The sequence below is a fragment of the Salmo salar genome, chromosome 29, assembly GCF_965601325.2.
Source record: "Salmo salar chromosome 29, fSalSal1, whole genome shotgun sequence".
Classification (NCBI taxonomy): domain Eukaryota; kingdom Metazoa; phylum Chordata; class Actinopteri; order Salmoniformes; family Salmonidae; genus Salmo; species Salmo salar.
Window position 1 is genome coordinate 16,095,007 of NC_138319.1, and position 27,945 is coordinate 16,122,951.

Here is a 27,945-nt window from a genome sequence, read left to right on the forward strand (position 1 = left end):
AAAGCCGCAGCTACTCTTCCTGGGGTCCAGGGGCCGGATTAACAAAACTTTAAGAATACATTTCTTAACTGGCATTTTTCCCCTTATCTTTAGACTTAAGAAGAAAGTTAAGCAAAGTGCTATTCCTCAGTGAACTTATAAGAAATGTTCTTAAAGTTTTTCCTAAGTTTCTTCCAAAGAAAAAAGTTAAGAAGAAATGGGATTCTTGAAAATAATGCTTTAGGATTTCTTCCTGGAAATGTACTTAACTTTAGGACAGCTAAACCCTTGTTTTGAGACGAATGGGTACTTTTGTAACCATTCATGTTTTCTTGCGCCACAGAAACAGTTGGCTTCAGGATATTTAAATGCTGCAAGAATACAAATTAAACACGCATTATCTGGCTAGCTAGTAATTAACAATATATTCCAATATTCTAGAAGTGTTGAATAGCTGGCGCTATCTCGTCAATTTGCAAAGAAGAACTTAGCTAACGTTAACGTCGTTAGCTATGTTGGCTATAATGTATTTACATGTTAGCTAGCTAAGGTAGCTAACTAATTTAACGGTCGCGCAGTCCCTCTACCACCATCTCTGATGGATGACACCTCCTCCAGCTGGTCCACATAAATGGTCTCTCAGCTCCCTTCTTCTTAGCAGCGGACTTGATGTCGGAACACTTCTTTTTTTACGGCGTCACTGTCCCTTGCCATACCCCAGATGGCAGAGACAGACTCAGCCACTCTCGCCCATCCTCTCTTTTTGGTCTCTGCAGTGAACCTGCTATCAAGTCTCCCCAACAGCAACCTTTTCCTGGCTGCTATTTCCTCCACCATCACTTCAAGCTCTTGTTTACGGAAGTTTTTATTGCGCTTTCCTAGGTTATCCATTTTTGGTTTTGATGTACAGTAGCTAACGTTAGTCTGATGGCTATAATGTGTGAACAATTATGTTTTTTTGTTTGTGTGTAAAGGGTTCGCGAGCCAACTAAAACATTTTTATTCTCGAGACATAAAGCAAAAAAATACATTTAATAAAATTGAAATATCAACACTTTATTATAGTGGGCCAAATCCTATCATTCCTGTCACATAGGCTTATTTATTGGTTTCAAGCACGTCACTAATGTCAATGCCACATAAGAAGATATTTATGAAGTTCTTAAGAAATATATTTACGAAGTTCCTAAGAGAACTACAAATTTCGAAGAACATTTTGAGGAATTACATTTACGAACTACAGTTGAAGTTGGAAGTTTGCATACACTTAGGATGGAGTCATTAAAACTCGTTTTTCAACCACTCCACAAATTTCTTGTTAACAAACTATAGTTTTGGCAAGTCAATTAGGACATCTAATTTCTGCATGACACAAGTAATTTTTCCAACAATTGTTTACAGACAGTTATTTCACTTATAATCACAATTGCAGTGGGTCAGAAGTTTACATACACTAAATTGACTGTGCCTTTAAACAGCTTGGAAAATTAAAGAAAATTATGTCATGGCTTTAGAAGCTTCTGATAGACTAATTGACATCATTTGAATCAGTTGGAGGTATACCTGTGGATGTATTTCAAAGCATACCTTCAAACTCAGTGCCTCTTTGCTTGACATCATGGGAAAATCAAAAGAAATCAGCCAAGACCTCAGAAAAAAAATTGTGGACCTCCAGAAGTCTGGTTCATCCTTGGAAGCAATTTCCAAATGCCTGAAGGTACCACATTCATCTGTACAAACAATAGTACACAAGTATAAACACCATTGGACCACGCAGCTGTCATACCGCTCAGGAAGGAGACACGTTCTGTCTCCTAGAGATGAACGTACTTTGGTGCGAAAAGTGCAAATCAATCCCAGAACAATCCATGGAGCAAAGGACCTTGTGATGCTGGAGGAAACAGGTACAGAAGTATCTATATCCACAGTAAAAAAGAGTCCTATATTGACATAACCTGAAAGGCTGCAAAGCAAGGAAGAAGCCACTGCTCCAAAACAGCTATAAAAAGCCAGACTACGGTTTGCAACTGCACATGGGGACAAAGGTCATACTTTTTGGAGAAATGTCCTCTGGTCTGATGAAACAAAAATAGAACTGTTTGGCCATAATGACCATCGTTATGTTTGGAGGAAAAAGGGGGAGGCTTGCAAGCCGAAGAACACCATCCCAACCGTGAAGCACGGGGGTGGTAGCATCATGTTGTGGGGGTGCTTTGCTGCAGGAGGGACTGGTGCACTTCACAAAATAGATGGCATCATGAGGCAGGAAAATGATGTGGATATATTGAAGCAACATCTCAAGAAATCAGTCAGGAAGTTAAAGCTTGGTCGCAAATGGGTCTTCCAAATGGACACTGACCCCAAGCATACTTCCAAAGTTGTGGCAAAATGGCTTAAGGACAACAAAGTCAAGGTATTAGAGTGGCCATCACAAAGCCATGACCTCAATCCTATAGAAATTATGCGGGCAGAATTGAAAAAGCATGTGCGAGCAAGGAGGCCTACAAACCTGACTCAGTTACTCCAGCTCTGTCAGGAGGAATGGGCCAAAATTCACCCAACTTATTGTGGGAAGCTTGTGGAAGGCTACCTGAAACATTTGACCCAAGTTAAACAATTTAAAGGCAATGCTACCAAATACTAATTGAGTGTATGTAAACTTCTGACCCACTGGGAATGTGATGAAAGAAATAAAAGCTGAAATAAATAATTCTCTCTAGTATTATTCTAACATTTCACATTCTTAAAATAAAGTGGTGATCCTAACTGACCTAAGACAGGGAATATTTACTAGGATTAAATGTCAGGAATTGTGAAAAACTGAGTTTAAATGTATTTGGCTAAGCTGTATGTAAACTTCCGACTTCAACTGTATCTTATGAACATCTTATTTTTTTTCTTAAGCAGCTTCTTAATTTTTTTCGTAAGTCATGTTTCGTGAATCTGGCCCCAGGACATGACCAGCTCATGGACAGATCTACATACATTTAAAAATGGCACACACAACCTACATGTCAATACATACACACAAAATATTTAGATCAAATAGGGAGAGGCGTTGTGCCGTGAGGTGTTGCTTTGTCTGTTTTTTTAAACCAGGTTTGCTTTTCATTTTAGCAAATGAGATGGAAAGGAGTTCCATGCAATACTATCTCTATATAATAATACTGTACGCTTTCTTGAATTTGTTCTGGATTTGGGGGCTATGAAAAGACCCCTGGTGGCATGTCTGGTAGTGTAAGTGTGTCAGAGCTGTGCATAAGTTGACTCTGGAAGCAATTTGCAATTTTCAACAAATTCTTTCTTATAAAAAGAAGTGATGCAGTCAGTCTCTTCTCAACTCTTAGCCAAGAGGGACTGGCATGCATAGTATTTATATTAGACCTCTGATTACAATTAAGAGCAAGATGTGCCTCTGTTCTGGGATACGACAAAACTAGAGCCTGCAGGACTTGCTTTGTGGTGTGTGGTGTCAAAAAAGCAGAACATCTCTTTATTACGGACATACCTCTCCCCACAATCTAAGGTAACACAAAGTAATTTAGTCTTCTTCTTGTTCAACATCCACACCATTCATTATGTCGTGACGTGACTATTCATTCATGTGAAGACTTATATCAAATCAATTCTCTATGTAATTATTATTATTACGTGATTAAACTAATGTAACATGAATTAACTAAGAAGTCGGGGCACCACAGGAAAATGATGTTTAAAGAGTTATTATTTCCCGAATTTAACTCTCTTCATATATTTTCATATCTTATCGATTACAATTACTTATTAATGTATTATTACCTAATCAGTCATTCTGAACATTGTAATTTCTTGTAGTTTGCATGAACCCTACTTTATTGATGAATCAGTGATACACAAGTTGGCTCAATTATTTATTTACTAACTAATTAAACAATTACAGAATACACAAATACACAATAACATTATACAGTAAATAGTCTCTAGAAGTCTAACAAAGCAGGACAGTTTGGTTATAACACAGTGGCGAATTCAGAGAGGGGAGGAAGGCAGACAAAGGAGTTACTCTATCGGACATTGGGAAGCTACGCTCACGAAATACAAAATCTGAAGCACTCTAATAACCTCTCATTTGGAAAAAGAGTATGCAATTTATGTATTTACGATTGAGTTGTCCTTGATTGTCCAAATCATTTGGTCACAGAGATGTTGGGTGTATGACACTGGTTCGGCCACCAGAGTTCACCATGTCCTTAGGTAGAGCTCCTGGTCATGGTGGTGTTAAGAATGGATACTTCGATTTACCCTGTACAGTAGTTCTCAGAGTTGATCTCGTTAGAATGCTTCAGAGGTTGTCGGTGTTCTCGTCCTAGGCTATGTACGTTAACAGCTGCAGACTGATAACGCGACGTCTAGGATTTGCTTCTTCTGTAGTGATTGATAGCTTCAGAGTTTAAAACCATTATGAAACATTCAGATTACACCTTAGACTGCTTGGTCTATAGAGTGGCAACCATTTCAACGTGGGGACCAGCGTCCTAACGTTCTCTGGTCTTGTAGTTTTAGTTTTTAGAGTTGTCGTTTTAATCCATTTTACAACAACCGGCTCACGCTTTAGTCTGCTTGGTCTATAGAGTGGTAGATTTCTCAACCATTTGTAACGTATTCAGCTGGCGCTGCACGTAACGTCTAATATGTTAATTCTTCAGCGGGAAAAGGGCGTTCCATTACGTTTTGCATAATCTCTGTGCTCACGTGGGTGTGGTTACTGACTTGGTAAACTTGACATGAAAAACAATTTTCTCATTTAGAAGACTTAAATCACATTTCTATCTTTTAAAAAGTATTATGATACTTAATCATTGATTTTAAACAACATTGATGCAAACCTCATAATTGAGAAGTGTAGACAGAGGTACAGTTATGTGGTTCTACCGTCTTTCATGATGTCACAACATCAAAATTAATTCAACATGAGATTTCTTCTAGTATCCACAGAACATTTCCACATTCTCAAAAATAGAAATATTGTTGCCTAGCCGGCACCCCCGATCTCCATCTCAGGACTGGAAAGTCATGACAATTATTAGATTCAGCTGAGGTCTCCTGAGTGGCGCAGCGGTCTATGGCACTGCATCTCTGTGTGGCATCACTACAGACACCCTGGTTTGAATCCAGGCTGTATCACAACCGGCCGTGATTGGGAGTCCCATAGGGTGGCGAACAATTGGCCAGCGTCGTCCGGGTTTGGCCAGTGTAGGCCGTCATTGTAAATAAGTATTTGTTCTTAACTGACTTGCCTAGTTAAATAAAGGTTCAATTAAAATAAAATAGAGCTTAGGGAATGATTTGTACCAAATACAATTCCCTTCATTTTAGAGATGTGGCATGTCATTGGTAAATATATAAAAAAGTAGAGGGCCTAGAGAACTGCCCTGGGTACACCACATGTTTGACATTTAAAGCTTCCATTAAAGAAAACCCTCTGAGTTCAATTAGATAAATAGCTCTGTCACATAATTTCTCAATTTACAATAAGTCAGCTAGTCAAATGTGCAGCCAGACTTATTAGCCACTCCTTTTGGCCCATCTCTTTCAACCATACCGTTTTTCAATTCCTCATCAATCCATGGAGCCTTACAGTTCCTTAACAGGTGCATGTTTATCAATAATTGGAAGAAGCTATTTCATAAATTCATGAAATGCAGCGCCTGGATGCTCCTTATTAATCACATCAGATCAACAAATATGTTTTACATCATCTACATAAGGGTCACAGCAAAATATTTTGTATGATCTCTAGTACACTATGTTAGGCCCAGCTGTTGGAACCTTGGTTCTCCTAGATATAGCCACTATATTGTGATCACTGCATCCAATGGCTATGGGTACAGCTTTAGAACAGAGTTCTACAGTATTAGTAAAAATGTGATCTATACATGTGGATGATCTTGTTCCTGTAGTATTTGTAAACACCCTGGTAGGTTAATTAATAACCTGAACCAGATTACAGGCACTGGTTACAGTGAGAAGCTAAAACCATTCAATATTCAGGTCCCAAAGAAAGTAGACCTCTCTGTTTACATCACATACACTATCTAGCATTTCACACACATTATTTAGGTACTGACCTTTAGCACTTGGTGGCCAAACACTGTTTACATGGGTTAAGGCAGGGTTATTTGAATCAGCTGTGTACTGCTAGGGCAAAAACCAAAATGTGACCTAAGTGGGGCCTCAGGACCAAATTTGGGAAACCCTAGGGTAAGGAAGGATCACACAGAAAATAACATCCAGATCAGCAGGAAGTATCAGCCTATGAATTATACTCCTGAGCAAACGTTCCAAAACTGAAGATGGCAGTAAATCACCAACCTTGGCTTAATGCCTGTTCAAACAACACAATCCAGTTGGCAGTATGCACCCTTTCAGTTTGTTTAGCGAGTGTCAATCAACTAATAGAAGTCGATGACAAAGAAATGTACTACTTTAACATGGAGATAAGCCTCAATGGTGCTGCCCATGCTGTCACAGAAGCCATAATGGCAAAGGTGTACCCTCTATCCAACTATGTTCTACACTTGCAGGTAAAGGCCACTCTCCCACTGACTCATTGAAAAACTTTCAGAAATGTGCCACCGTGGTTTTACTCAAGACCACATGTTGATCTTAGCCTGATTGAAGAAAAGAAACAGTGGTGTGAAGAAGATAATGTAGGAACAGTAGTGGATCAATATATTAGTAATCAGTTGTATTATTGTCTTGCAGTGTATACAGATGGTTCAAAGGATCCTATGAATGGGAAGACAGGAGCAGGTGTGTTAATTCCTGACTTTAATCTATGGAAGAGACTAACAAATGATTTGTCTGTATATTCAACAGAAAGGGTTGTGATAATTGTTGGATTGCCATGGATAGAGAAGGTGCAACCAAGAAGAGTAGTAATATGTTGGGACTACATCAGTTTTATGTAGTTTAAGATCTAGAAAGTCAGAACGTGAGAATTTATGATTATAAATAATGCTGCTGTTGTTGGGGTTATTGGTATTGGTATTGAAATCCAGTTCTGTTGGATTAGGGGTCATACAGGAGTTTATGGAAATGATATAGTAGATATAATAGCAAAACGACCCGTGAAAAATAATATTGTGGATATACAGGTGCAGTTGGGTAGAGGGGAAATTAAAACATTGATTCTGAAAAATGGGTTAGATTGCTGGCATAGACAATGGGATGAAAGTAGAATGGGCAAACATTTTTATAGTACAAGGAAATCTGTACGGGATATAGTGTCATATATAATGGAGATGAAAGGGAGGAATTGATGTTGTGTAGGTGAGATTAGGGTTTACGGGGTTTAATTAATCTTTGAAATAGATGGAGTCATGGTACTTGAATGTGTAATGGCTGTATGGTAGAGGAAATTTTTGTGAAAATGTATGATGTAGAAAGGGAGATGTTGTTTGAAAGGGTCAGAGAGGTTAAATAATGGTTCAATAAAAAATATATAAAAAGAGAGGGTGAACGGACATGGGGAGTGGCTGGTATTTTGTGTGGGGGTGATGGGAGTAATGAGGTTTGTTGGGAATTTTATTTTATTAGAAACGTAGGGTTAGTTGAGAGAATATAATGGTATAGTTACAAAGAGCTCCCGAGTGGTGCAGCGGTCTAAGGCACTGCATCTCAGTGCTAGAGGCGTCACTACAGACCCTGGTTCGATTCCAGGCTGTATCACAACTGGTCATGATTGGGAGTCCCATAGGCCGGTGCACAATTGGCCCAGCATTGTTAGGGTTTGGCCGGGGAAGGCCGTCATTGTAAATAAGAAACTGACTTGCCTAGTTAAATAAAGGTTAAATAAATAAAAGATAGGTTGTGACCAAACTCACACTCCAGTACAGTAGGTGGCGGTGTATGCACCTGTCAGTTCATTGTGAAGAAGAAGAACTGTTTCAGAGAAGTGAAACTGAATGTGACTATTCTTAGTGTTTTTAATGACAGTGACCATGGCAGAGGCCTGTATTTCAGTGTCCCTGGATGAGTTTAGTTGCTCAATCTGTCTGGATTTACTGAACGATCCGGTGACTATTCCATGTGGACACAGCTACTGTAAAGTTTGTATTAAGGGTCACTGGGATCAGGATGATCAAAAGCTTATCTACAGCTGCCCTCAATGCAGACAGACCTTTACCCCAAGGCCTGTCCTGAGCAGAAACAACATGCTAACTGAAGTAGTGGGGAAACTGAAGAAGACAGGACAAGAAGTTTCCCCTTCTCTGCCGTATGCTGGACCTGGAGATGTGCCATGTGACATCTGTACTGGTAAACAACACAGAGCAGTGAAGTCCTGTTTGGTGTGTCTGGCCTCATACTGCGAGACTCACATTCAGCTTCACTATGAGTCAACAGCTTTGAAGAAACATAGTCTGCGTAAAGCCTCCACACAACTAAATGAGAGGATCTGCCCTCACCATGGCAAACTGTTGGAGGTCTACTGCTGCACTGATCAACAATGTATTTGTTATCAGTGTGCTATAGATCAACACAGAGGTCATGAAACTGTTGTAGCTCCAGCTGAAAGAGCAAAGAAACAGGTATGCCCAACTGCCAGAAAGCTTTTGTCTTTCAATGTAATCTTGTTGTTGTTGTCATCACAGCATTAATACTATCAAATAGGGTTTATGTATATTCACAGGAACAGGTGAGGAAGGTACAAAGGGAATGTCAGCAGAAGATCAAGAATAGGGAAACTGCGATGCTGGACCTGCAAAACATGATGGGTTCTGTCAAGGTAAGTTTTGACCTGTAAAATATGGAAACATTAAAGGACAAAACACATTGCAAAGAGAAACGTCTAAAAGCAGAGGGTGGCTGCAGTGTGTCAGGGTATCAACAGAAAATCATGTAAGGAATTCTAATGTACTAGTCAAAGCTTTTAATGAACTGTTCGTCGGCACAGGCTGTTGTCGGTAAACATGTAAGGGACATTTCTTGGCTCATTTCCTGGCAGCTCTCCTGTAGTTAGATTAGCAGAGAAATTAGTCACTCAACCTGTTTCTCACTGGGCAACATGTTCATGGTGCTCAAGTAGAGCCATATTTGCAATGCTAAAATAAAACCACAGAATGTTTTCAGGAATTATTAAAACTTACAACCAGGTAAGTTGTGAACCGCAACAATGTAGGTTGTAAACAAGTACATTACGATGGCGGCTTCAATTACATTTCTACTTTCTGAATTCCCTATCAGTGCTCTGCACAGGAAGCTGTGGTGGACAGTGAGAGGACCTTCACTGAGCTGATCCGCTTCATTGAGAGAAGAAGCTCTGAGGTGAGAGAGATGATCAAAGCTAAGGAGAGGGATATAGTGAGCGAGACTGAAGGACTTCTAGATACACTGGAGAAGGACAATGTTGAACTGAGGAAGATTGATGCTAACATTATACTGCTGACACAGACAGAGGATCACATCCATTTCCTCCAGGTACTGCAGCATTAGTAACTCTCAGAACCATATTAGAAAAATATGGTTCTGGTAACTATGCTCCTTTGTAATTTTCATGTACATAGAAATATTTCTGTTTTCTCTCTATGTACCATCCTGCATCTCTCTTTTTATTTCTGTTTGAATCTAGAGCTGCAAGTCTCTATTTGCCCCCCTTGGATTTGAAGACATACCTAGGATACCTGTTGGTCATGAAGTATATTTTCAGAAAGTTAAGATGTCCACCTCTGCACTGAAAGAAAAACTAGAGGATGTCTGCTCAGAGGAACTGGTGAAGTTCTCTAAAACAGGTACTTATTAAATATGACTCAATGTGTCTCTTAATGGATTGTTCTGTATAGAAGATTCTCTTTTTTCCATTCTCTTTTTCCTTATGTCTTCATCTACAGCTGAGGATGTGTACAGTGTATTCAATAGGTAGCAAAGCTCAGACAGTGCAAATGTACAATGTCTACAGTCTCCACTAGGACACTACCAGCGGCTCCACATTGATGTATTTATTTTTCTGCTCTCTGTCTCGCTCTACTTATATATCTCTCTCTAATCTTTGGATCTGGTCTAGATATAACTGGCAATCTTGTCAGTGAGGAGTCAGTAGAACATAACCTGGTAAGTGCCTACTGTAGTTGTGTTGTAGTACCTTCTAAAATGAATATTTCCAGTGATATTTTGCCATGCCACCCATTTCTGTCCTCAAGGGCTTGAAGGAAACCATGCAAGCTGAAGATCCACAGATGCAGAAGCTGTTTGTCCCTATGTGTCACATCCTGGACAGGCTGACTCCTAAGAACTTTGGGGAGTTGATGGTAGTAGTGACTGAGCTCACCATTGACACAGAAGACAAGCTGAAGGGCATCATTGACCTCATATATGAGAGGGCCATAGCACACCCTGCCAGCTCTGTGGTCTACGCCAACTTGTGCCGCTGCCTAATGGGGGTAAGTCTGTAACTGTGTTTGTGCCCATCTCCCTTTCTTAGCTCTTGTTTGCCAAATGTGAGGACCACTTAAAACATTAATTCACAGGCATTTTTACTTTTGTAACATTCTTTTTACTCTTCAGCTCAAAGTGCCAACGTCATGTAATCCGAGAGTGACTTTGAATTTCCGTAAATTACTGCTGAATCGATGCCAGTTTGAGTTTGAGAATAATAAATCTGAGCTCTTTGGAGGAAAGCAGAAGGAGCTGGACACCACCACCAAGGTACAATAACATATTTTAGGGACTAGCTTAAACTGACACCTTGTGAACTTGGAAAGAGGTTTGGATCTCTTGGTTTAACAGCTAAGGGGTTGGATTGACAGTTGCTAGTTCCCAGCCCTGGTTGTGATTACCCCCTGATTTCACTACAATATGTGTGTCATTAAAACAAATGTTCCTTGGTTACTCCATAGACAGAACACACTGAACACATATTTGACATACAGTATATGACATCGGAATTTGCTCCTTACATTGCAGTGGAAATAAATGGTTTTATTCCCAATTAAATTATAATTTTATCAAAAGTGCTTAATTAAACTCTGATACAGCTTGTGAAGCCTGTCCTAACCTTCCAGGGGGAGGTCAGCCAGCGACTGGAGGAGGCCAAGGCCATGTGGTGCAGACGGTCTCTAGGCAACATCAGATTAATTTGCGAGTTGTTCCAGTTGAAGATGCTTACAGCAGCCATTGTGCACGATTGCATCGCAAAGCTATCTAAGGATGGCGACGATAACTCTCTGGAGTGTCTGTGCACAATGCTCTCCACCATCGGCAAGGGCTTAGAGAAGGACAGGGTACAGCACTGTATTGATTTATTGATGTGATCTGTTATATTTATACGAGTACAGTACAGTGCATTTTAATCCCAAATGATTGGATAGATCAATCCAATAGATTCTATAAATCAGTCAACTACATTCACTTGGCCTGTCTATACTTCCACAGCCCAGAATGGACCAGTACTACAACGTGATTGTGAATATTGTGAAGAATAGGACAACCTCCCCCAGAATCCGATATATGCTGCAGGATGTGCTGGACCTCCGAAAGGTATGACCAGTAATCCCTCAACCTCGTTTAACGTCTACATAAAAAAACGTTGTTTGCTTGCCTATTTTTCTTGCAAAAAAAATAGCAAGCCATAGTACAGTTTGTATACATCAATTGTAGGAATTACAGTCCTTTAATACTGATTATTGTATTGCGTGATTACAAGAGTTATGTAATGTTTCTCTCTGTATGTTTTCCGGTCTCTAGCTTCATCTGTAGTAGGGGAGAACATGTGCACAGGACAAGATGGAAGCACACGCGCGCGCGCGCGCGCGCGCGCACACACACACACACACACACACACACACACACACACACACACACACACACACACACACACACACATCAATATGTAATAAGAGTGAATACATGTATTGGATATAATTATTTGTGAAATGAAATATGATAATGTAAGACTTTAAGCTGTTGATATATACAATTAAACTGAAATTAAACATGTATTCCCTACAATATGTATATTACCCGAAAGTGTCTGTAGTTCTATATTAGAGTTCTGTGTAACCTGGTTTACCAAGATATCAGCAGAAACAAGGATTTGCATGAAACAGACATTAAAATATGTGTTCATTTGACCAGGTAAATTGGCTAAGAGAAATCATAGTCTATTTTCTAGGGGAGAGGAGAGGGGTTATAATCTACAAATTATAATTATAATCATGCAATTTTTATTATACTGTATGTGATGGAAGGAACAACTTCCTGGTAATGTATGATTGAAACAGTGAAAGACTGGGATGGGGATTGAAACCACAACTCGCATACAAACAAGACATTTACCACCATCTACTGGCCACTAAGTGATACTGCACACACCGTATGTTGATTGGCAATCCACCCCTTATCCAGCCTTAAAGTAAGATATAAGTCAATTCAAAAGGCATATCTTTATGTATTCATATGATGTATGTGTGCTCGCCCCTGTCCCTGCATATGGTAAGTGTCCTTCCCCAGAGTCCTTTTCCTGCCCTCTGTGTGGAGACAGTTGTAATGAGAGTCATGCGGGCCGGAGACGGTTGTAATGAGAGTCATGCGGGCCATCTGTCTGTCTCTCTGTGGCAGGAAAAGGCCTAGTTTTGGGAGCCCAGCCCCTCAGGTTTCTTAGTGGCCAAGGGAGGAGGTTAATGTCCACTGCACAACCCCAGGACACTGCTACTGTGCAACGAGGGAAATGAACACCACTCCTACGGACATCCAGATGTTGTGGAGCTAACTGTTCATCAACTCATCAATGTTTGTGTCCCTTATGCAGTGGTAAGCACTTCTTGGTCTTTGTCTGGTTTGTATGTATTGGCTTTTTGACTGTGTTTCTATTGAATATGTTTGACATGATTACCGATTCATTACCATGTTATTGCTTCCTGTTGATTTATTCTAATCTTAGGTAAGGTATCGGTGTTGAGTTGGTGAGTTTGAACTGTACTGTACTTCATGAGTGATAAGAAAATGGATGATTGGCTTTTAACAAAAAATGTGTCATTCATCAGTAATGTCTGCCTTAATTTGAGTGCGTGTGCTTGATGGACTGTTTACCCTTACATCTACTGTAAACAGCTGAAAGACAACCACCTTTATGACAGGACACAAAGACAGTGGGAAGAGACAGCCACATTCCCTTAGCTGATTAGATGTAACAGGCAACAAACCCTGTGTGTGTTCTCTTGAGAGTAGTGAGAGACGCAAGGAGCTCTGCCAGCCACTGGTAAACACTGTTACTCTACTATCCCAACTCATGAACCCTAACTAAAGTCATACCCTCCGACTCGCCAACTCCTCGCTATTACACACACTGACCAGAATCTTACACTACCTACCAAAAATGTTAACCTGACCTGTTTGTATGTCTTTCTACAAACTTCTAGTGGTTGACCTCTTCCCCCAGTGCACAAATGTGCCTCCTAGTAGTATAACGTGAAATTATAATTAGAGTCACATTTGGGATAACACATGGGTCGTCTCATCTTTTACCTCTCACTTGAGGTCACCAAGCATTCAAACACACACACACACACACCACACACCACACACACACACACACACACACACACACACACACACACACACACACACACACACACACACACACAGAGAGAGAGAGAGCATGAAATTATAACGTCTCCCCCCTCTTTTACACTGCTGCTACTCGCTGTTTGTTAGTTACCTATGCATATTCCCTTCGCCCCCACCTACATGTACAGATTACCTCAACTAGCCTGTACCCCCGCACACTGACTCGGTACTGGTGCCCCCTGTATATAGCCTCGTTATTATTATTGTGTTACTTTTTATTATTACTTTTTATTTTAGTCTACTTGGTAAATATTTTCTTCTTCTTGAACTGCACTGTTGGTTAAGGGCTTGTAAGTAAGCATTTCACGGTAAAGTCTACACTTGTTGTATTCGGGGCATGTGTCAAATAAGGTTTGCTTTGATGATACACTGAGTTAATTGAGTTCATACACTGTCTCTTCATTGACTTCACGCTCTTGATGTCAATTGATGTCACCAAGCACGTGCACACACATACACACACTTTGTTACTCTCACTCACTCTTTCTTTCTCTATTGACAGTGACAGGGCCTAACTCTGAAAGTTAGCGGGGCCTGGGGCGTACCTTGGAGAGCTCCATCCATGAGCTCTGAACACCATGACCTTTCAGAAGTCTTCGTCGACCTCTAGCATATTCCACATGCTCATATTATGTGAGTTATTTTCTATAGTACCTCCATAACCTGAGTGAAATAACTCCTTTATAGACATTGATGAATACATTGAAAGAGGTATTGTGTTTTATTTATTTAATCAGGGTTTTCCATTGTCCTGTTCTGCACTGATGGGTTGAGAGCTGAGATGGGGACGACACCTAACCTGAAACATATAGTGATTGGTCGATGTTACAGCTACATAACACTAGTTTGCCCTAATTCCAGGTAAAGTGTGGGTAAGACATGAAAAAGTAGGCAGTTTGACCGACTTAGTGTCTTGACAAATCAAATGTATTTCTAACATAGAATCCCTTACGGAAAACCACATGATTTCACATGTGGAAAATAACATGATTTCACATGTGAAAAAGTGTTTGTGGAACATAGACAAAATAGCCACCTTTTATAATAAAGTATTGCAGGCTAACAATAAAATACAACTGCTTACAGTTGCCAAAGAAAACAATATGAAAGCACACATTTACTTTACCTGTAGAAATACTTTTTTGTTGTTGTTGATATTTTCATCTTTATAAGTGAATTCATACTTTCTCATCTTTTGGACCCAGTCATTCGTTCGTTTAGTTCGATATTTATGGACGCGACCCAGCCATTCGTTTTTTATGTTCCGTTGCCATGCTCGCTGGCAGCGTTCTTATTCCTTGCTTGCTAGCTAGCCAGCTAGCTACGGCTCACACAGTCACAACCTTTGCAGGTAGAGTAACAGCAAAGTAGCTGTTTTCTGTTGACATTCATTTGGATACATCCATAACAATGAGCTGATAATGGCTGATTTTGCCTGGCATTGGTAGAAAAGTTTGCCTTCTCGTCAGGACACTCAACACTTCATAACTAGGAGATCGCATTGTATATCCAACACTAGGCTAGAAATTTGGAAAATTGTTGCTAGCAAACCTGCCTATATGACAACCAAATTAAAAAATATCAGTTGCTGAAAACAGCTGGTCAAACTAGAAACGTGGAAGTATTTGACAGCAACAGTAGGGACCAGATACATTCTTGTTCATCACTCACCACGTTAAGTCACCAGACGTTCCCAAAATATGTCTCTGCAAAAACAAATCAATGAAAGTCTGCAAGCAAAGTTTGTTCCTCGTAAGACCTGCATTTACAATTTTTCTAAATCCGTTTTGTGTGGTTGTTGGTTTAGCATTCTGTAACTTTGTAGCAAGTAAGGTCTGCATGTGTAGGCGCTCATTGCGTCATGATTGCAAGGTGTCCCGATATCTAACTGTCCAGTTATCTGGTTTTAATGTCCATTCTAGAATGCCCTTTTAACCAATCAGAAACGAGTATTCAACAATAAATTATAAACTGGGTGGTTCGAGCCCTGAATGCTGATTGGCTGACAGCCGTGGTATATCATACCGTATACCATGGGTATGACAAAACATTTATTTTTACTGCTCTAATTATATTTGTAACCAGTTATAATAGCAATATGGCACCTCGGGGGTTTGTGGTATATGGCCAATATACCACGGCTAAGGGCTGTATTCAGGCACTCCGCGTTGCGTCGTACTAGGAACAGCCCTTAGCCATGGTATATTGGCCATATACCACACCCCCATGTGCCTAATTGCTTAATTATTAACTGGGTGGTTCGAGCTCTGAATGTTGATTGGCTGACAGCCATAGTATATCAGACCGTATACCACGGGTATTACAAAACATGTATTTGTACTGCTCTAATTACGTTGGTAACCAGTTTATAATAGCAATAAGGCACTTTAGGGGTGCGTGATATATGGCCAATATCCAGGCACTCTCTCTGTGTGTGTGTGTGTGTGTGTGTGTGTGTGTGTGTGTGTGTGTGTGTGTGTGTGTGTGTGTGTGTGTGTGTGTGTGTGTGTGTGTGTTTGCCTGTGTCATGAATGCTGAGTGCAAACTGCTTCAATGTGCTCACACTTCATTTACTCATTCAATTACCCTTCATTTTCATTGGAATGATCACAACGGTGGAATGCAAGTGCTCATAAAAACATACAAGTTTTACTGTACCTCCTTTACTGAGTAAGCAATGGGGTCCACAGTCAATGCATCCTTCGCATGAGTGTTTTTGTCAACCTCTAGCAATGATCCTTTAAAGTACTTCTTGTTTCGGTACAGAGTTATGGTGGTTAATCTGCTCTTATGACTATCAAAGCAGGCAAAGTTCGAAGCAGGTCTGAAAACATGGTTACAGTAGCTAAAAAAAAGAAGCGTAATATGTACAAATGTACAATGAATGACAATAACCTCATGTGAAACCAGACGTCAATTTGTAAAAAGGACATGTCATCTCGCCACCTTCCACTCCGATGTAATTATACCGCAAATCAATCACATCAGTGGCCATGCAAAACAAACACAAAGCACCTAACATTTCACGAATGCATATATATAATTGAAGTCGGTATTTTACATACACCTTAGCCAAATGCATGCAACTCAGGGTTTCACAATTCCTGACATTTAATCCGAGTAAAAATTCCCTGTCTTAGGTCAGTTAGGATCACCACTTTATTTTAAGAATGTGAAATGTCAGAATAATAGCAGAGAGAATGATTTATTTCAGCTGTTATTTTTTCCATCACATTCCCAGTGGGTCAGAAGTTTACATACACTCAATTAGTATGTGGTACCATTGCCTTTAAATTGTTTAACTTGGGTCAAACGTTTCAGGTAGCCTTCCACAAGCTTCCCACAATAAGTTGGGTGAATTTTGGCCCATTCCTCCTGACAGAGCTGGTGTAACAGAGTCAGGTTTGTAGGCCTCTTTGCTCGCACATGCTTTTTCAGTTCTGCCCACAAATGTTCTATAGGATTGAGGTCGGGGCTTTGTGATGGCCACTCCAACACCTTAACTTTGTTGTCCTTAAGCCATTTGCCACAGCTTTGGAAGTATGCTTGGGGTCATTGTCCATTTGGAAGACCCATTTGCGACCAAGCTTTAACTTCCTGACTGATGTCTTGAGATGTTGCTTCAATATATCCGCATAATTTTTCTCCCTCATGATGCCATCTATTTTGTGAAGTGCACCAGTCCCTCCTGCAGCAAAGCACCCCCGCAACATGATGCTGCCAACCCTGTGCTTCCCGGTTGGGATGGTGTTCTTCGGCTTGCAAGCCTCCCCCTTTTTCCTCCAAACATAACAATGGTCATTATGGCCAAACAGTTCTATTTTTGTTTCATCAGACCAGAGGACATTTCTCCAAAAAGTATGATCTTTGTCCCCATGTGCATTTCCAAACCGTAGTCTGACTTTTTATAGCTGTTTTGGAGCAGTGGCTTCTTCCGTGCTTTGCGGCCTTTTAGGTTATGTCGATATAGGACTCGTTTTACTGTGGATATAGATACTTTTGTATCTGTTTCCTCCAGCATCTTCACAAGGTCCTTTGCTGTTGTTCTGGGATTGATTTGCACTTTTCGCACCAAAGTACGTTCATCTCTAGGAGACAGAACGTGTCTCCTTCCTGAGCGGTATGACGGCTGTGTGGTCCCATGGTGTTTATACTTGTGTACTATTGTTTGTACAGATGAATGTGGTACCTTCAGGCATTTGGAAATTGCTTCCAAGGATGAACCAGACTTGTGGAGGTCTACAATTTCTTTTCTGAGGTTTTGGCTGATTTCTTTTGATTTTCCCATGATGTCAAGCAAAGAGGCACTGAGTTTGAAGGTTGGCCTTGAAATACATCCACAGGTACACCTCCAATTGACTCAAATTATGTCAATTAGCCTATCAGAAGCTTCCAAAGCCATGACATCATTTTCTGGAATTTTCCAAGCTGTTTAAAGGCACAGTCAACTTAGTGTATGTACATTTCTGACCCACTGGAATTGTGATAGAGTGAATTATAAGTGAAAAAATCTGTCTGTAAACAATTGTTGGAAAAATTACTTCTGTAAGTAGATGTCCTAACCGACTTGCCAAAACTATAGTTTGTTAACAAGAAATTTGTGGAGTGGTTGAAAAACAAGTTTTAATGACTCCAACCTAAGCGTATGTAATCTTCCAACTTCAGCTGTGTTTACATGGCCCACCATGTCTGTCACAGCCTCACAGGCAGAGAGGGGGCTGTATTGGAGAGGCGTGAGTGATGTTTCTGTACTTGTTGAGAACGAATATGTCACAGCTAAGATAAATGCACTCCCTCCTGTTAGAGAGTGATGGGCTAGCGACATAATGCGTGAGACTTATGAGGAATAACTGCGTGGCTACATCTAGCACCCTTTTGGACACTACAATCTATCCATTTCCTTGAATCATAATTCTAATCAGGGCGTGAAAACAAAGGCAACCAATGTCTTCGGTCATAAAAGTTTAAAGGGGGCAGTGCAATTGGTAGTGCGTCATAAAGCTTTGGGCTCTACACAGCTTCTTGTGACAGACTCTGCACCTCTCCTCTGAGTCCCACATCATCCTCCCTTTCTCTGGGAGTTGAACTGTGTGTGTGTGTGTGTGTGTGTGTGTGTGTGTGTGTGTGTGTGTGTGTGTGTGTGTGTGTGTGTGTGTGTGTGTGTGTGTGTGTGTGTGTGTGTGTGTGTGTGTGTGTGTGTGTGTGTGTGTGTGTGTGTGTGTGTGTGCCCTCGGGCCTTATTGCTTAAATAACTTGTAGAAAATACACTTTATGACACTGTCATGAAGTATTATGACCATCCTGTGTCGTTTTACTTGGACAAAAAAAATACACTTTTGGATTCTGCCAAGAAGCATTATGACCATCATAATCATATAAGCCAGATAGGCCTATCACGTGCATGCCCATATGTCAGTCATCAGTCAAAAAGAAAGTGTCTTGTCCTGCTCCTGAAATCTGGTCCTGCATTCATCCCAGTCATCAGCAACAGATCATTGGGGTACAGTAGGTACATGTCTGACATCAGTGTGTGCACAATTACAATAATTGAATATGGTACATTTCAGAAAATGTTATATAACATACACATGATGTTTTCAAGTAGGCAATGGTGTAATCTGGTAGGCTTTGTGGGTTTTAACACTCTTATGTAGGTGTCATAACCAGCCATAAAATAATGCAATAAATGTCACAACAGGTCTAAATATGTGTCATGAGTTATGACTGTACTGTGACAGGTTATGACAAGTCATGTCTACTGTTATGACATATTATGACATGGTTATTACTGTGTCATAATGTTTTATGATGCTTGGTGTTAAGAAAGTAGAAGTGGAAAACTATTGCAAGTACTACTCCAGATCACTTGATATCCACCTCAAGGGGGAGAGAGTGAGGAGAGCGGGAAAGAAAAGGGGGAGAGGGAGAGAGACCCGACTTAACTCAAACTAAACTCTCTATAAGGGGAAAGGGGGATACCTAGTCAGTTGTACAACTGAATGCCTTCAAATGAAATGTGTCTGAATCAGAGAGGTGTGGGGGGGCTGCCTTATAGTACAGCAAAGCTCGTGTCCGACTCCAGACACGAGCTTTAAAATTTTTAAAAGGACCTCCGGTCCCTCAGTTTACAGTTTGCCCTCCCATTATACTTACAAGGTAGCGAACTGTACCATGTGAGTTCATGTGTAGCTGTGAAATCAGTGGAAGCTTCTCAGAGGAGGAAGGGAAGAACCATCCTCAACAGTGAATTTCATTTTTTTTTTTATTGTGAAACATTAAAAAAGTTATCCTTTTTAGATAAAACTATACAAAATGTATTAATGTCACCAAATAATTGATTAAAACACATTGTTTTGCAATGAAGTTCTACAGTAGCCTCAGCAGCACTCTCTGGGGTAGCGTTATGGTGTAGCCGGAGGACAACTACACTACACGACCAAAAGTATGTGGACACCTGCTCGTCGAACATTTCATTCCAAAATCATTGCATTAATATGGAGTTGGTCCCCCATTTACTGCTATAACAGCCTCCACTCTTCTGGGAAGGCTCTCCATTCAGCTACAAGAGCATTAGTGAGGTTGGGCACTGATGTTGGGTGATTAGGCCTGGCTCGTAGTCGGCGTTCCAATTCATCCCAAAGATGTTCAATGGGGTTGAGGTCAGGACTCTGTGCAGGCCAGTCAAGTTCTTCCACACCGATCTCGACAAACTATTTCTTGTATGGACCTCGCTTTATGCACAGGGCCATTGTCATGCTGAATCAGGAAAGGGCCTTCCCCAAACTGTTGCCACAAATTTGGAAGCACAGAATCGTCTAGTATGTCATTCTATGCTATAGCGTTAAGATTTCCCTTCACTGGAACTAAGGGGCCTAGCCCGAACCATGAAAAACCGCCCCAGACCCTTAATTCCTCCTCCAGAGAATGTGTTTCCACTGCTCCAGAGTGCAATGGCGGCGAGCTTTACACCATTCCAGCCGAACGGACTTGTTGGAAAGGTGGCATCCTATGACAGTGCCACGTTGAAAGTCACTGAGCTCTTCAGTAAGGCCATTCTACTGCCAATATTTGACCGGGGCAGCTCTAGCAGGGCAAAAAATTGACGAACTGACTTGTTGGAAATGTAGCATCCTATGACAGTGCCCCATTGAAAGTCATTGAGCTCTTCAGTAAGGCCATTCTACTGCCAATGTTTGCATGGCTGTGTGCTCGATTTTATACACCTGTCAGCAACAAGTGTGGCTGAAATAGCCAAATACACTAATTTGGAGGGGTGTCCACATACTTTTGTATATAGAGTGCATTCGGAAAGTATTCAGACCCCTTAACTTTTTCCATATTTTACCTTATTCTAAAATTGATTACATTTACATTTTTACCCTAATCAATCTATGCCCAATACCCAACAAGGACAAAGCAAAAACTGTTCATTTTTTATTTTTGCAAAAAATAAATAATAAAAAACACGAAATATAACATTTACATAAGTATTCATACCCTTTACTCAATACTTTGTTGAAGCACCTTTGGCAGCGATTACAGCCTCATGTCTTCTTGGGTATGATACTACGAGCTTGGCACACCTATATTTCGGGAGTTTATCCCATTCTTCTCTGCAGTTCCTGTTAAGCTCTGTCATGTTGAATGGGGAGCGTTGCTGCACAGCTATTTTCAGGTCTCTACAGAGATGTTCGATCGGGTTCAAGTCCGGGATCTGACTGGGCCTCTCAAGGACATTCAAAGACTTGTCCCGAAGCCACTCCTCCGTTATCTTCACTGTGTGCTTGGGTTGTTGTCCAGTTGGAAGGTGAACCTTCACCCCAGTCTGAGGTCCTGAGCGCTCTGTAGCAGGTTTTCATCAAGGATCTCTCTGTACTTTGCTCCATTCATCTTTGCCTCGATCCTGACTAGTCTCCCAGTCCCTGCTGCTGAAAAACATCCCCACAGCATGATGCTGCCACCACCATGCTTCACCATAGGGATGGTGCCAGGTTTCCTCCAGACCTGTCGCTTGGCATTCAGGCCAAAGAGTTCAATCTTGGTTTCATCAGACCAGAGAATCTTGTTTCTCATGGTCTGAGAGTCTTTAGGTGCCTTTTGGCAAACTCTTAGCGGGCTGTCATGTGCCTTTTACTGAGGAGTGGCATCCGTCTGGCCACTCTACCATAAAAGTCTGATTAGTGGAGTGCTGCAGAGATGGTTGTCCTTCTGGAAGGTTCTCCCATATCCACAGCGGAACTCTGGAGCTCTTTCAGAGTGACCACCAGGTTCTTGTTCACCTCCCTGACCAAGGCCCTTCTCCCTCGGTTGCTCCCTTTGGCCAGGTGGCCAGCTCCAGGAAGAGTTTTGGTGATTCCAAACTTCTTCCATTTAAGAATGATGGAGGCCACTGTGTTCTTGGGGACCTTCAGTGCTGCAGAAATGTTTTGGTACCATTCCACAGATCTCTGCCTCAACCCAATCCTGTCTGGCTGTAATCTCTGCCAAAGGTGCTTAAAAAAGTATGGAGTAAATGTTCTGAATACTTATGTAAATGTGATATACCTTTTTTTATACATTTGAAAATATTGGTGGTATGGAAGGACATGCAGCAGGACATTTCAGGTTGCATTTCAGGTTGACACTATGTTTTAAAAATGTTCTTGGGGGATGGCCCTGGAACAAACCAGAATCTAACCAAAACCTGCAGGGGACCATGACTGTTTAAATTGAATTAATGTAAATTAAGCATTTAAAGTAAAATATTCTCAATGCCATTTAACACCTGGGTTATCACATGTGCTCAAATGTCATGTGTATTTTCATGGTATCACATGTTTTTTGCATCCCCATGTTGTCACATTTATTTCACATGAGATCATGTGCTCACATGTTGTCACATGTTATCACATTAACTTCACATAAAATCACATGAGATCACGTGATTACGTGAAATTCATGTGGTTTTTTCGTAAGGGATCTTATTTAATTATATGCAACATGCTCTCAACATGACATTTTGAAAAATGTTATCTATGATTAGAAATACAGTACCTGTCAAAAGTTTGGACACACCTACTCATTCAAGGGTTTTCTTTATTTGTACTATTTTCTACATTGTAGAATAATATTGAAGACATCAAAACTATAAAATAGCACACATGTAATCATGTAGTAACCAAAAAAGTGTTAAACAAATCAATTTTAGATTCTTCAAAGTAGCCACTCTTTGCCTTGATGACAGCTTTGCACACTCTTGGCATTCTCTCAACCAGATTCACCTGGAATGCTTTTCCATTAGTCTTGAAGGAGTTCCCACATATGCTGAGCACTCGTTGGCTGCTTTTCCTTCACTCTGTGGTCCAACTCATCCCAAACCTTCTTAATTGGGTTGAGGTCAGGTGATTGTGGAGGCCAGGCCCTCTGATGCAGCACTCCATCACTCTCCTTCTTGGTCAATTAGCCCTTACACAGCCTGGAGGTATGTTGGGTCATTGTCCTGTTGAAAAACAAATGATAGTCCCACTAAGCGGCAACCAGATTGGATGGCATATCGCTGCAGAACGCTGCAGAATGCTGTAGCCATGCTGGTTAATTGTGCTTGAATTCTAAATATATCACCGACAGTGTCACCAGCAAAGCACCCCCACACCATCACACTTCCTATTCCATGGTTCACGGTGGGAACCTCACATGTAGAGATCATCCGTTCACCTACTCCGTGTCTCACAAAGACAAGGCAGTTGGAACTAAAAATCTCAAATTTGGACTCATCAGACCAAAGGACAGATTTCCACCGGTCTAATGTACAATGCTCATGTTTCTTGGCCCAAGCAAGTCTCTTCTTATTAGTTTTGTCCTTTAGTAGTGGTTTCTTTGCAGCAATTTGACCATGAGGGCCTGATTCATGCAGTCTCCTCTGAACAGTTGATGTTGAGTGGTGTCTGTTACTTGAACTCTGTGAAGCATTTATTTGGGCTGCAATCTGAGGTGCAGTTAACTCAAATGAACTTATCCTCTGCAGCAGAGGTAACTCTGGGTCTTCCTTTCCTGTGGCGGTCCTCATGCGAGTCAGTTTCATCATTGCGCTTGATGTTTTTTGCGACTGTACTTGAAGAAACTTTAAAGTTCCTGGAATTTTCCGCATTGACTGACCTTCATGTCTTAAAGTAATAATTGTCTGTCATTTCTCTTTGATTATTTGAGCTGTTCTTGCCATAATATGAACTTGGTCTTTTACCAAATAGGGCTATATTCTGTATACCACCCCTACCTTGTCACAACACAACTGATTGGCTCAAATGCATTAAAAAGGAAATACATTCCACAAATTAACTTTTAACAAGGCAGATCTGTTAATTCAAATGCATTCCAGGTGACTACATCATGAAGCTGGTTGAGAGAATTCCAAGAGTGTGCAAAGCTGTCATCAAGGCAAAGGGTGGCTACTTTGAAGAATCTCAAATATTAAATATATTTTGATTTGTTTAACACTTTTTTGGTTACTACATGATTCCATATGTGTTATTTCATAGTTTTGATGTCTTCACTATTATTCTACAATGTAGAAAATTGTAAAAATAAACGAAAACCCTGGAATGACTAGGTGTGTCCAAACTTTTGACTGGTACTGTAGGTAAAAGTGCTGTGTGTGTTACTGTAGCTATGACTGTGAGGAGATCTGGAGGGAGTTTGAGGAGGCTGTCATGAGGAAGTCTCGCTGTAACGTGAAGGTTAAGGACTACAAAAGGATGTTCCATGCCACGCCACAGACTCTGACATGTGGTAAGGTGAGTATCACCATGGCAGCGCTGGATTCTCATCTGAGACAGGTGGGACCTGATCCTAGATCAGCATTCCTACCCTGTGACGCTTTATGATTACGGGCCCTGAATCCTCTGAGGATGTAACTGACTGTGTTGTGTTTTTGAGTATCTTTGATTTCTTGAGTATCTACTGTATGATTCCTCTGATATCTAGTATCTGGTTTGTGCTTGTTGCCCTTGTGGTTTTTGTAGTTGCTGTTCTGGAGTAAGACCAGGGAGCTGATGCACAGCTATGCAGCTGTAACACGTCGTTTCTGGACCCTGGAGGACACGCTGGTGGGATACATGTTTAATGACCTCATCTGGTGCGGACAGGAAGAGAAAGACAGAGGTAGGATTCATCATGATCTGAGAGAGAGAGAGAGAGTTATGATTCCTCTCTTCACATTGTTCCCCAAAAAACTGAAGGAACAGTTGTTCCAGTGGGCGCCAAGCCATCACTCCAAAGCCCCTGATGAGGAGAGAGGTCACAATATGACAGGCTCGGGCTCTGTGGTTGGCCACAGATGTAATGTTTGGGTCAGTGCTTAGAGGAAGTTGAGACAGAGTGGGGGATATCGCACACATAGGGTGTTATGTAGCACAGCTGTATCACAACACCATGTTTTACACCCCCATCTCTGTGGTAAACTCTTCCAATTTTGCACCGGAGACCCCCCCCCTGCTCTGCACACGAATCAAACAAGGAGAATGACTTTGCTTTTCCTTAGAAGGATAATGTAATCTTCCCAGCGGATGTCATTGACTTTGTCTCTGTGGTGGTTTTTCTATGTAAAAAATGGCTGGCTCTTTCTTATGAAGCTCCTTCATGTGTTTCTCATTGTTAGGCTTTGATTTCAACTCTTGCCCAGACTGGTCAACGTGTGTAAACCATCCTGTCTATTCCTTGTGGAGACAAGCCTCACAAAATGTAAGCTCACTCACAAAATGGTAGCCTAAATTACACGAATGCCACTAATCTCATGGCAGTATTTTTGTGGTAGGGATATGCCTTGTGATTCTGAGATACTGGGTGACTGCATGACATGTCTACTGTATATTGTGGACTATGTCTGGCTATGATTGCCTCATCTCTGTATGTTTGCCAGTTTGCTGCAGCGGCATGTGGCAACATCACAGTGCTGCTCAATGGATCCATAGAGAATGCTTTCAACAGGAAAAGGTAAGACGAAGACGTGACAGCCACTGACAGTACATAGTGGTCTAACAGTGGTAGTGATTGTTTCACTCTGGTCCTTTTCATCTTGTTCTAGCATGTTTGGGAGTGTGGAGCTAGACAGCCTGAACCCCAGAATGGTGGATCATGTCAACATCAAGGTGGTGGCCAACCTGGAGGGACCCTTCATGTGAGAATGACTAGGAATACGTCCCAAATGGCACTCTATTCCATACATAGAGCCCGTTGGGGCCTGGTCAAAAGTAATGCACCACATTGGGAATAGGGTGCCATTTGGAACGAACCCTAGATAAACACCCAAGTTACGAACTGGGCATATCTTTCAATATCAACACAAAATAAGTTTATCTATGCAAATGTGATGCAAATTATGTTATTGTCAAGTTGCATCAGATACAAATGGTTTGTCTACAATACACCAACCTTTAGAAATACTATATGTTATGTACTTTATGTATCCTCGTTCTATCCTCCTTTAGAGAATCCTGCACTCAGGGTTCCATTGTGGATTTGATCAATGTCCTAAAGACCAGAGGGTTCCGCTGGACCTGCACAGACAGTGACCTGTAAGTCACATCACCTATACCTCACTTTCTCCTTCACTAAAACACAATTTGTTTTGAACATTTCGGTAACTTTCTAGTTTTCCAGAAATCCTGAGTATTCCTTCTTATTAGGTATGCTTGCTGAAAGCAAAGCAAATTTTAGAAACTGGTCATACTTATTATTATTATTTGCCATCTGCTGGAACCTCTAACGCCAAAACCGTAAAAGCTACCAACACCAAAGCAATTTTAAAACGTCCAGACTACCACTGATTGTCATGTGTGCTCCCTGTCCGGCCTCTAGGTCACCAGGCTGCTCATTATGGCCACACCTGTCACCATCGTTACGCGCATCAGCTCATAATGACACTCACCTGGACTCCATCATCTCCTTGATTACCTGCCCTATATATGTCACTCCTTTTGGTTCCTTCCCCAGGTGTCATTGTTTCTGTTTCATGTCTGTGTGTTGTTCGTGTTTTGTATTATGTTTCGTTCATTTATTAAATTATTCACTCCCTGAACTTGCTTTCCGACTCCCAGCGCACACGTTACAGAATGACGCCTCACCAAAGGGAAGCATCAGAGAGTTTTTTGGTTTTTGTGTTGGAGGTGATGTCGGGTCTGGGGGTCAGAACTGGAGCTACCTGGGAGGCCTCAGCCGGTTTGTAGGATTCCCATACCTTGGCGGGTTCGAGGGGTTTTCCTGCCTTTGCTGGCTCGACGGGTTTCCATACCTCAGCGGGATCGACAGGCTGTGATTCCTCAGCGGGTACGATAGACTCCTATACCTCAGCGGGCTCGATAGGCTCCTATGCCTCAGCTGGGTGAACAGGTTCCCGTGCCTCGACCAATGCAACCAGGGAGGTCTCAGCCGGCTCATCAGGCTCTCACGCCTCAGCCTATATATGTCACTCCTTTTGGTTCCTTCCCCAGGTGTCATTGTTTCTGTTTGATGTCTGTGCGTTGTTTGTGTTTCTTGTTTTGTATTATGTTTTGTTCATTTATGAAATTATTCACTCCCTGAACTTGCTTCTCGACTCCCAGCGCACACGTTACTATGAGACTGTTGTTTGAAAAAGAATTGGGGGATACTACTGATTATTTTTGACACTACAACCATATTTGCATAAATCCCAATGCATTTCAATTGGCATAGGTTATTAACATGGTAAAAGTTTGGACTGTAACTAGTCTTCAACCTTTAAAGCTAGAAACGCCATTTGGATTTTCCACTGTTCTTGAACTGTTAAAGCTACAAAGACCAAACCAACTTTGACATGTTACAGACTGACTCAACTTGTAAAATGAAATAAAATATCCCAGAAATGTTCCACACGCACAAAAATCTTATTTCTCAAAAATGTTGGGCACAAATATGTTTACAACCCTGTTTGTGAGCATTTCTCCTATGCCAAGATAATTCATCCACCTGACCGGTGTGGCATATCAAGAAGCTGATTAAACAGCATGATCATTACACAGCTCCACCTTGTGCTGGGCACAATAAAATACCATTCAAAAATGTGTACTTCTGTCACACAATACAAGGCCACAGATGTCTCAAGTTTTGAGGGAGCCTGCAGGAATGTCCACCACATCTGTTGCCAGAGAATTGAATGGTGATTTCTCTACCATAAGCCGCCTCCAACATCATTTTTGAGAATTTGGCAGTACATCCAACTAGTCTCACAACCGCAGACCACGTGTAGCCACGCCTGGCTCCCCAGTGGGTGGGCTCCCAAGTGTGTGGGCCTATGCCCAGTCATGTGAAATCCATAGATTAGGGCCTACCTAATGAATTTATTTCAATTTACTTTCAACTGTAACTCAGTAA

The 27,945-nt window shown here is 41.2% G+C and overlaps 2 protein-coding genes across 4 annotated transcripts; both read left to right on the forward strand.

The window, feature by feature from the left end:
• The first annotated feature begins 7,915 nt into the window (after positions 1-7,915).
• LOC106590198 (E3 ubiquitin/ISG15 ligase TRIM25) lies at positions 7,916-11,952 on the forward strand. 3 transcript variants are annotated; one of them, XM_014180951.3, is made up of 10 exons: positions 7,916-8,549; positions 8,651-8,746; positions 9,205-9,438; positions 9,590-9,749; positions 10,022-10,068; positions 10,158-10,397; positions 10,522-10,662; positions 10,992-11,237; positions 11,389-11,493; positions 11,701-11,952. In XM_014180951.3, exons 1-10 carry the CDS (start codon positions 7,950-7,952, stop codon positions 11,710-11,712), a joined length of 1,881 nt encoding a protein of 626 aa, XP_014036426.3. In that variant the 5' UTR covers positions 7,916-7,949; the 3' UTR covers positions 11,713-11,952. The 3 variants fall into 3 exon arrangements, with proteins under 3 accessions (XP_014036426.3, XP_014036428.3, XP_014036429.1); XM_014180953.3 differs by having other exon boundaries at positions 7,917-8,549; positions 11,019-11,237; XM_014180954.3 differs by lacking the exon at positions 10,992-11,237 and having other exon boundaries at positions 7,918-8,549.
• A 12,178-nt stretch (positions 11,953-24,130) lies between these two features.
• Positions 24,131-27,614, forward strand: LOC106590199 (ADP-ribosyl cyclase/cyclic ADP-ribose hydrolase 1). Its single transcript, XM_045710615.2, has 7 exons — positions 24,131-24,350; positions 24,579-24,717; positions 25,214-25,296; positions 25,475-25,548; positions 25,640-25,732; positions 26,043-26,129; positions 26,413-27,614. The coding sequence occupies exons 1-7, from the start codon at positions 24,267-24,269 to the stop codon at positions 26,867-26,869; spliced, it is 1,017 nt and encodes a 338-aa protein (XP_045566571.2). The 5' UTR covers positions 24,131-24,266; the 3' UTR covers positions 26,870-27,614.
• The last annotated feature ends 331 nt before the right edge of the window (positions 27,615-27,945 follow it).